Below are 11,770 nucleotides of genomic sequence, written 5' to 3' on the forward strand. Positions count from 1 at the left end.
GTTTCGTCTCTCTCACTAATTGCGGGTTCGAGTCTATTATGTGCGCTGCCACAAAGTCATGCAGATTAACAACGACCAACACTAAACACACACACACACGCGCGCGTGCTGCGTATTGGTAGGTATTTGTACGTGTTCGTTGGCTTATAATATACGCTGTAACGCCGCACATAATAAGTCGCCTCCCAAAGAGTTTTTCCGTTTGGCGCGTGGTCGCTCGTATTGTAATTGTACAAGGAAACGACGACCGGTGAAAAAAAAAATATAATAATAATAAATCGTTCTTACGACGAGTGTGTATGTTTGTGTACCTTACACATAGTAATTGTGTTAGCCTCCGAAACAATGCCCGGCGCTCGTAATACACAACATAATAAGATTCAACGATCTATGTATGCGGTGCGTAAATCTTTTTTGTTTTACCCATTGTGCACTTAATAATATGTAGCTGCAGCGGTGGCGATTACCACCGCGGTTTTGTGACAGTGACGGTGCTATGTAAACAAAACGCCTCTCTATGTATAAGTTATTTTAATGCGCACACGAAAGCAGCGACGTCGACAGACTTAAGACGCTAACGGTAGCTTATGGGCCCGGTGAGTGTCGTTTAGCAGCAGCTACATGCTTGTGCACAATTAACCGAAATTATACTTCAGGCGCCAGGACGAGTTCACCGACCTAACTAGGAATTTTTATTTTTTATTTCTTTGTTTCTCGAAAAATAATAGATGGACGAGTTTAAAAACCTAATTTGTTATCTCTGGCCGAAATTCCGCGGGAGGCTAAAGAATGCCATTATGCACATTCTTGTCAGTGGTAGACTGTACTCACCTGTATGTTTATTAATATACAATAGGTGCCGGACTATAGGTATTTGAATATGTGGTGCAAAAATACCGAATGACTAACAAAGCGATGTGTTTATTACTTTTGATTCACACGAGGTACTTAATAATGATGCACATACTCTAAATAATATGGGTCGTACAAAACGTGTACGGAATATTGGATCGACTGATTATTTCGTATATTATATATATATAGTAGTGGCGTACCGAGATTCGGTTGAAAAAAACCCCGACAACCGCACAATGACGGACTTTCGAAAACGTTGTCATCGTCGGCGGACCAAAAAAAAAAAAAAAAAAACGGGAGACGCGAGTAGAGTACGATGAATTTTACAGATATACAATGCCATATACATATAACGATATATTATATTAATGCACAGGTGACCAATTCTCGTATAATAATAAACGTGGTTTCGAGACGCCGAAGTATGAACGATCGAAAAAACGATTAACTGCGTGCACGCAGAATGTCAAAATGATTCGCGAATCGGTGCACGTACCTATATGTATAATATGATACTAGGCGAAGTCGTGTTCGGGGGAGAGGGTGGGGGGGGGGGGGGGGGTTAGCGACGCGAGCTGCAGCAAAAGTAACAAGAGAATATAATAATAATTACGTGCAGCGCGATACCTAATAATATAATATATTACATTACATATTTATATATTTTTTGTATGCCCTATACAAGAGTGGGAAAAATACAAATAATAATAACATATAAAAATAAATCGTCCTAGGTATGTGTTATTATATGCAGTCGTATTATTCATTATTACGTATATATATATATATATATATATATTTATTTATTTATACAATATATATGTGTGAGTGTGTATAAAATATACGCTCGGCGCGCGTTGCTAAATGTGGAACTCGAATTGTGTAAGGAATTTGTTGTTGTCGTGTATTATATTATATACGTACGTATATACATTTATACACACACACACACATATAATATGTAAGCACACATCGGGTCGGTAAGTACGCACGGCGGCGGCGGCGGCGTATTATGTACATACGACCCCATCATCGAACTGGTTGGCGAAACGATGCCCAAATCCGTACACACGAAATGAAAGTAGCCGCTCGCGAGCCGCCGATTGATGACAGACCCGAGTGCGTAACAATCTATCCGATGACGGCCGTTCGAGGTATATAATGTATGAATTATATATATTTATATACATACGTTCAAGAGCCACGCGAGTGTGTAGATTTTCTTTTTATTTCTCTCTCTTTTTCACCACGAAGCGTTCACGGAATTGTTTTAAATAACTCACGTGGTATAATAATATGGTGTCCGATAAAAAATTTAAAAGTACCTACTTATGCCTAATGCCTGCATGTGTAAAACTGTCCAACCTTCGTCTGCAATCGTGATTACACACACCCCGCACACGTAAAATACGTATATGCAGATAATAATATTATATTGACGTGTCGTCAGAAAACTATGTATAATAATTTATACACCGGTTTTCACTGCTCTAGTATTTATCGTACCCGAGACGTTACTGTGTCGTGTTGTTGATACCATACAGTGGTGATTTTTACAAGTGGGTTTACATGAGACGAGCAAATATTTCTGAAAATTACAAGTGAAACTCATCGCCAAAAAACCGCCACTGCCATACACGACATCTCATCTTCTGGCGTCATGCCGACCCGACTAGTTCCAACAGAGCTCATCTATGTATAATATGCATAATATTATAATATGTAATGTCAAATTGAAATTATTTCACCGGGCATATGAATGACACATACGATGAAATATCATTTTTAGTCTGAATCTTCAAATAATTTTGTAACCAGGAAACGATCATGCTCAAAATAACCCGCTCCCCATATTAATATTTCCTCATTTGACGACCGCGATAAACGACAGTAATAACAATAATAATAATAATAATAAATAATAATGGTATTATCATTATAATTGGTGCGGTGGAATCGCGATCCCTCGACCATTAAATCGAGCATTTCTCCACAACACACTGTCCCGCTGCACATAACATATACGACGGTAAAATATTATAATAACATATTCAAAGACCGACTCAGTGTCGGAACACGGATTATCGTCGTATCCGTATTCGTAATCAGAACGTTTATCACCGTAGGAATGCGCAGGATTTATGGTAGGGAGGATGGTTGGAGGGGTGACACAACCGGAAGCGGGCACCGCTGCCGACGTAATTGATCGCAAGCTTTAATGGATTCCATCTTTGTCGTGATTAACCGACGACGACGTTCATTAGGTTATCAGATCGAATTCATTAGACAGAATGATTATATGTTTTATTGGGAGCCCCGGCGGTCTTATCATTGTGCGATGCGCTAGTGGTCGTCGATCTATCGGCATTTAGGGTTTAATAATAATATATTACATTTTTTATCATATACACATACATAGGTTCGTATATATTTGCAAGGTATATTTGTTTATTTATCAGTCTGATAAGAATCGAAATAATCCTTTTAAAACTGGAGTGCCATATCATTCGTGAAGTGCAAATAGATCAAATAAAAATGATCCACCGAACGGATCTAGTTGTTCCTCCATCTTACTCAGGATATTAGTTTATCATGATAATAAACGGCTACAAGAACTCGGTCTATTAGAAATTCACTATAGAATCAAATGTTACGGTTTTGTTGTCTTAGCTATTTTTGTTGGATTATGGATTTAAGGTTTCTATCCATTTGCACAGCTGCTACAGCTATAAACCGAGAAAAAAAACATAATTCATTTTATAATTAGTATATTTCATTGGCTATGGTCAACTACCATCATAATTAATATAAAAATAATAAATTATTCGACCCATGCACGTAAATTTGTATATTATATTAAGGTATTTTATGAAGAACTCTCAATAATTGTAAATTCTAATACTATAATTGTTTTTTTTTTTTTTTTTTTTTTTTTTATAGTATATTTTGTTTTATTATACAATCTGTAAATATATTTTTACAATGAGTATAAGTGTTGATAAGAAATAGAATAAAAATAAAATAAAATAAAATAAAAGGGACTGATGACTTGAGTGAAGAATCCATCCAGCGATGGAACTTCTTGAGATTGTGGATGGGTTTTATTCAGTCAGGAGATCCCGACACCATTTGCGTTTTAAACGTCTTCCAGGGTCACCTGGGATTCTGGGAGTAAATAAGTTTGAGATTAGAGGATTGCGGTGGTTGAAGACCACTATAATTGTGACGATGAATTGTCAGTTTTACTCCTTATGAGTATCAGAGCGGCAAGCCAATGTACACTGTTAAAATTAATGTAGATATGATCATAAAACTGGTTAATATTATTAAATTAACTGGAATTTAATAATTGATTTGTTCATTAGATATTCTTTTTGATTTTACCACAAGTTAAAAAATAATAAAAAATATTTTCGAAAACAATAAAATGTATATCGTAATATCGAATTGGGATATAAGTAAGTAATAACACATTAAAAATTTGCAAACTGTTAACAACTAAAAATGTTACTTAATATTATGTTAGTGAATATAAAATTAATATTTATTAATAATATACGATTTTCTTTGTTAAATTAAACGAACGAATCAACTATTTTTAATTAAAGAAAAAACGGGATACTCTGAAATATAAACACATTTACGAAGAGTTTATATTGTAATATTATGTATGCTTAAAAAATCTTACATTTAACTTTGTCGGAATAAAAACATATTAAACTTGGTAGGTATACAATATATGTTATTACGATAAGTCTTCCAATAAAAGTATCTTAAACGTTGAAACGTCAACACGTTTTTTTTCTATGTAGTTTTAACTATCATTTAAAACCCGATTATTATTTTATCTTATGATTTCATTTTAACTACCACGTAAAGTCTTAATTATACAGTTAAACGACTTGTTTAAAGCTGAACATTGATAATCAGTTTAGAAACCAATCATTTACATTTACAAACGAATGCTATGCGAACAATAATTTTCATGTACCTGCAACGTAAAACTAGGTCGAATTGTATAAATCACGACAAGTAAATAATGTTTATATCACGATTTACATACTAATCAATTGATTAACGTCGGGGACACCAGTAAACATAGTAATATTAAAATACATTGATATATACGATTGTTTGATCGCATGCATTTAACCTATATATGTTATAATAAGAATTTAAACAGACATATTTGTGACCATTTTATATTAAAACAATATTTATTTATCATATTTTATGTACGTCCTGCCTATACAAGAATTGTAAGCGCTAAGAAATTAAATTTAAATTTAAAATATTTAGCAACAAATTTTTTAAATGTTTTTTCCTATATGGAAATTGATGAAAAAAATACCTAATCATAATCCCACTATAATATTATGGATTATCATCATCTGGGCTCGTATGTATTTGTCTTACGGATATCCAGTTGACATAGGAGGTAATTATTTATAATGTTGTGAATTTCATGATTCATTTTCGTTACGCTTAAAATCTAAAAAGTATAATGAGGTTGCTATGGTAACATAATTCTATTATTATATTAATCACCAGTTGCTAGGGGCAATAATTTTTTAATAATAATTTCATATTTGTAATTGTTTGGTTTTCATGGCAACTATAACGTTAAAGTCCAGTAGTATTTTACTCTCCCGGTCCATATCTTGTATCTTCTACCTAGAAGTAAAATATCACATCTAGTATCTAAATACATTTTTAAAAGTATTTTGTCCATCTTTGCCGGTATTTATAAAGGAATATTTGGTTGTTTATATGCACATTTAAAGAACATATATAATCTTAAGGGGATAAAATATAAATCAGAAACGATGATAATAATATGAAGCTATAATAACGAAACGTGATCCAGACATTTATACATTTGACACCTATAGTTTTATCCAAGGCTCATTCACTGATTATGGAAAAGACATTGTAAAAATTAGACGAATGTGTGAATATATTTTCCAAGCCTAAAATAATTATTCAAATAAACGTAATTTATCTATTTGATCAAACAAAATATATTAGGTTGGCATTACAAGTAGACAGTAGTAGTCATGAGGATAACCATAAAATATTTTTGGATTACACAGCAGTGGGTTAGGGAGGGTGGGCTTTATACGCCCAAAAACAACGCACTGACTAAGCGCATTGGTCAGAGTCGATTTGGCGGATTGCTGATTATTTCTTGTTCGCAATATTTATAATGTGCGAACAACATCCGCGATTATGTATACAAACACAATATATTATTTATGTTCTATGTCACATACATAATTTCAGTATTATAAAACGTACGCAAATGAGCTGCCTATCTACACACGAGCTGATCCGCACTCTCTCGAGTTTCGACCGTGGGAAGCGCCCCTGATTGTGCAAATGCGCATCTCGCGGTCGCTGTATTGAAGCACGCAAGCACGTAAACTCGGTCTCATGGCGAGCACCTGATATACATGCGTGGATGTATTGTATGCTGATGTTAGTATTATATCAGCATTATTACTATTAAGTCTAGTATAATAATATAATATGATAAGTTATTTTCGAACGAAAACATTGCAGCCGCAGTATCACGGGAGCTCCGGCGCACAAATTAACTTGGCTTTTTGACGTGCCGGACCACATCTGGATCTTATAATTATATATTTACAATAATAATATTATATTCTTATTATTCAATTTTAGTTTAATTTGTTATTCATCTTCTTGTATTGTAATTAACTTGTATGGTATATTTAATCCATTTGTGACGAATAAACAATCAATTTCGCAATATTTTCCGATCTGTATCCATCCATCTGTTTCTGTAGTAGCACAGCTGTGAATAAAAATAATTTCCATTATCTCGGCAATAAACTTTTCTACATGTCTGAAATTATTTTTGAAATAAGTAGGTACCTATGTTATTTACAGTAACAGTTCTACAGTTTTAAAACTTTTTGAAAATTCTTCCTTATAATCTCGCTAAGTCTAATGAGTTTATCGTCTTCCATATAGACATACGGTGCGCCCCATCACTCACGTCCATATGCTATTATCAGAAAGGTTCCAATGTCTATAATATATGAAACGCGATAAACTCGGACGCACCGTAGCTCCGCATGAATAAAAATATTTTGTGAATCCGTAACTCCACATGCACCGTATTTCCGCATTCTAAAAATATTCTAAAAATATTTTAAACCCCAAAAGTACACATGCCATAAAACTGATATAATATAAAATTGATAGCATATTATGGCTTTTAAGTAATATCCAATATAATTATTTTCCTAGTGTATAACGTTTACGGGACTAATTCAGTTCTTTATACATTCTCTGAGTAGTAGTTGCTTAAAATATAATTTTTAAAATTATATTGTTGCTTAAATTATAACTTTATATTATTATCTATTTAATTAAGTTTTATTTAAATATGGCCAGTAAAATAAGTGTTGTGTACAGTCAACGAGGAAATGTGCTGTTAGTAAAGAGTAATTATAAATGTTCTAAGTATACAGAATTAATATCTGGGGAAATTGGATGGAAATGCATACGAAAAACGTGTATAGCAAAATTATACACTATTGACGTTGATTAAAATTTTTCACGGGAATCAGGGAACACATTTACATGAAAAAATTGACACCAATATTATTATTCGACAAAAGATTGGCAACGGGATAAAATGAAAGGGACTTGATTATATAACTGATCGCAGTGGCGTGCGCAGGAATTTGGTATGGGGGGGGGATGTCATAAATAAAAATGTATTATGTTTATGTTGATGAACTAGAGATCCAAAATAAATTTCTGAAGTACATGAATATATTAATAACACCAAGCCGATAACGGTGAAAAACGAATAATTATTATAAAAAATGACCCATTAGATCATATAACCATATTTTCATGTGATTCAAATTTAATTTTTATGTGTGATTCTCAGACCTTAAACGTTGATGGTACATTTAAATACTGTACGAAATTTTTTCACCAATTACCTATTCAGTATTCACGCATATCGTAATGGTGTATTTGTATCAGTCGTTTTCTGTTTGCTTCCAAATAAGAATAATACATATTATACAGAAATTTGGGAAATACTTCGTGAAAAATGTCAATCGCTAAACAAATGTTTGCAACCAAGATCACACTAGTAATCGATTTCGAAACGGCAATTCATTCAAGCAGTGGCGCCTAGACAGGTTAGCAAGAAATGCAACTGCACGTGTTCTCGAGGGGGCTGGGTGTGCACTAATGCAGGTTTCACAGGGAAATTAAAAAATTTATAACATAAACTAAAGTCTATACTAATTGATTTCTTTGAATTACAGTGAATAATAAATGAAAATATTTGTTATAAATAAAAATTGGGTGGGTGGATGGCTAACTTTGTTTAACTGCATGTGCTCTTAAAATACCTCTGTGCGCAACTGCATTCAAGCGTGAAAGATATATTCCCTAATATAGTTATAATTAGATGTCGTATGGATGATAGGTATATGTATTTGTTTCACTTATTTGTTATCAATTTTTATTTATTTATTGTTAATACACTGAAAAAAAAACCACGATCATATTAACAAAAAACTATGTTGGATTGACAATAATCTTGTTGATATACAGCTAATAAGATAATTGTCAAACCAACAAGTATAAAATTGTTAATGAGACAATAATTCTAATAATATAGCATTGTATTATTGACAAATATATTGTTAAAATGATAGTTGAAACTGTTAATTCAATTTATTTTTCATCATTACATTGACAATAATCTTATCACCGTAATAATAATTATTACTTATTCATCCATTTTCCATTGTTAAATGAATATCAGCATTGTATTATTGACAAATATATTGTTAAATTGATAGTTGAAACTGTTAATTCAATTTATTTTTCATCATTACATTGACAATAATCTTATCACCGTAATAATAATTATTACTTATTCATCCATTTTCCATTGTTAAATGAATATCAGCATTGTATTATTGACAAATATATTGTTAAATTGATACTTGAAATTATTAATTAAATATCTTTATCAGCACTAAATTAACAATTATCTTATCATAATTATCAAGGCTGGATCCAGAATTTTTTTTTGTGGGGGGTTTACAAAACATGTATATTGTAATTTTATTGAATTTAGGTTTTGATATTTAGTTAAATATTACAATTTTTTATGCAAATAATTATTAAAATAAAAACGCAGTATAGATATACTCTAAAAAAGTACTTCTGTATTTTACATTTTTAAAATACAATTACTATTTATTGAAGTTCAGCTAAAATTTGAACCAATTTAGGGAAAGGTTTATCATATCTTGAATGTATACAAAAGAAATATTTTTGAATAAACAACCATACAATAGAAGATTCAGACGGATATTCTAGATTAAACAATTGGAATATTTTAAAGCATACTTCAATGGATCTGAGCACTGAATGCACCTTATACATGACCGAGTCAAAGTATACCAATATTTCCTTTTGAACATTTATTGTACCGACAATCACGATAAATGGTTGTATAGGAATCCCTTGGTTTCGAAGTTGCTCAAGGTGATGTTGCTGGGCTTCTACAGATTCTTTAAATACTATAAAGCTATCTTGAGAATCTTTGATAGAATATTTAGTAATATTTTTCTTGCCGTTACTGTCTTTAGTTACCTTTTTTGACGTAGGCGCAAACATAGCATGCAATAAATAAAATAGTGCAGCATTTTTGACATCTATAATTTAAAATTTTAAAGATTCATTATCAAAAGATATGTAAGATACAAATGAATATAGTTTACACAATAAAGTAAAATACAATTATTGTTTAATTGAATATCTTACTTTCGTTTATATCAATGTCATTATTATTTGATACATTTTCTAATATTTTACGGCAATTAGTATCTTTGACTTTTTCATCAAGCAGTTTCATAATTTTTTCTGCTTTATCATTGAAATCTTGGTAAATATTATTAGTATTTGGAAATAAAGCGTTAAAATCAATATCAATCTGAAACATAATTTGATAAATATTAAATTATGTATTTTATTCACTAAACATGTTAATTATTTACTAGTTTATGTCCATAAGGGATTAAATAATGTTTCCAGCTTTTTAAAATTTCTGCTGTTGACGTAGCACATTTTATGTTATTTAGACGATAGTTTATGGTTGCCTTCCACATTGACTCTAATTCTGGATATGTACTTGAACCATGTTTAAGAGCATCTAGTATGCCATCTATTTCAATTTCAGAAACTAAAAATATGGAATATTTTATACACAAAAAAAGGTATATATATGGATTAATAAGCATCTTCAATTAGATACATTCAATAAAATTTACCAAATTCTCTTTCAGTCCAGTTGGTTTTCTTGTCATTATATGTTTTATGTTTGACCGCTGTACTGGGGACTAATCCATTGTTTTTTAAATTTCTTAAGCAATTATAATATTTGGCATATAATTTTCCTTTTGGATTCTTATTATTTCCAATTTTCATAAAATATACATCCTGTAGATACACATACAATTAAATAATTATTTAACAGTAATCATAGTGAATCAATTCCAATAATTACCTTTACTTCTGATTTAAACATCACTACAATTTGATCGGCAATTGATTCTGCCAAGATGACAGACATTGGTAATTTTTGTGTTAGGACACGTCCAATGAGGATATCGACCAGCGTCGATCGAATGCCATCATTCAATTTATTATTTTTCTCATAATAATTTAATATTAGAGCACCTTGTGTAGTAGAGTTTAAAACTTCATCCACTTTCAATTGATATTTGATATTTGATGATTTTTGAGTATCTTCTACAATTGGTTTGCTTGAAGGGCACAACACAATTTCACCCAAATTTGTACTACTATTGTGGTCATTGCTTACAATACTAGCATTTGTTTGCCATTTTGTAAGTTCATCTTCAAATTTAAAAATTATTCCCCAAGGAAATGTTGATAATAGTTTCTCGACATGATACGTTTTCATAATAGCTAGAACTTTAATATCTATCAATTGATCTACATAAAAATTGCAATAAAAATTACAACAAAAATATATTAGTTTAAAATTTTTAGATTTATTAAGAATATTTTATTGTAAATAGTATACTAAATTTAGAACTAAATGGAATTCTTACCCACACAGGTTTGATATACACACTGTAAACCCCATTTTTTAAGTAGTTCTTTAAGTTGTGGTAATTCATCATATGGGTAATTATAATCCAACATTTCATTTACAGCAGCATGCTCGTTACTTGATAAATCAGGTAACTGACCAATTTCAGTTAACTACATAAGCAATGAAATAAATATTTAGGTAAGTAATGAATTGTTACTGGTTTCAGTACTATAAGAACTAGGAATGGATAACATTAATTTACTAAGTTGTAAAGTATAAACAATAAAATAATATAATAACAATTTTATTTAAAAAAAATTAAAATAGCACATACATGACAAGAGGAATCTTCATCATAAAAATTGACATGATGTGTATTAGGATTGTCATTACTATTAGCCATCTTGATTTATAATTATAATTTGAAACAAAAACAACAGAATCTATATAGTTTAATCAAAAAAAAAGAGAACATTAATGTAGTACCTATATATATTTTAGAAGTTATACATGATGATAAATAAACCTAAATACAAATACGTTTAAAGCATAATTGGTTAATAACAATTATTAATGTAATTAATAATACTCTTTTAAACGGATCATTTTTTGACCAGATGACATTTTAGTTATATTTATTGGAGGTCCACTAAATTCATCTACATTACAAATACAATTACGATTAACAACTTCTTCGCTATAATCTACACTAAAAGATTCATAATGAGAGTTGAAATGATTTAACTTTATTTCATTAGCCAGGACATACACTATACTATCTGGTTT

At 31.0% G+C, this 11,770-nt stretch overlaps 1 protein-coding gene across 1 annotated transcript; it reads right to left on the reverse strand.

The window, feature by feature from the left end:
* Window positions 1-8,982: 8,982 nt before the first annotated feature.
* Window positions 8,983-11,427, reverse strand: LOC149055800 (uncharacterized). Its single transcript, XM_089227391.1, has 7 exons — window positions 11,319-11,427; window positions 11,001-11,154; window positions 10,430-10,881; window positions 10,194-10,362; window positions 9,921-10,105; window positions 9,688-9,856; window positions 8,983-9,578 (listed from the first exon to the last, which is right to left on the reverse strand). The coding sequence occupies exons 1-7, from the start codon at window positions 11,385-11,387 to the stop codon at window positions 9,118-9,120; spliced, it is 1,659 nt and encodes a 552-aa protein (XP_089083517.1). The 5' UTR covers window positions 11,388-11,427; the 3' UTR covers window positions 8,983-9,117.
* Window positions 11,428-11,770: the final 343 nt, after the last annotated feature.

The sequence above is a fragment of the Diuraphis noxia genome, unplaced genomic scaffold (assembly GCF_037042655.1).
Source record: "Diuraphis noxia isolate RWA-SAM2 unplaced genomic scaffold, SU_Dnox_SAM2 contig0004, whole genome shotgun sequence".
Taxonomy (NCBI): Eukaryota; Metazoa; Arthropoda; class Insecta; order Hemiptera; family Aphididae; genus Diuraphis; species Diuraphis noxia.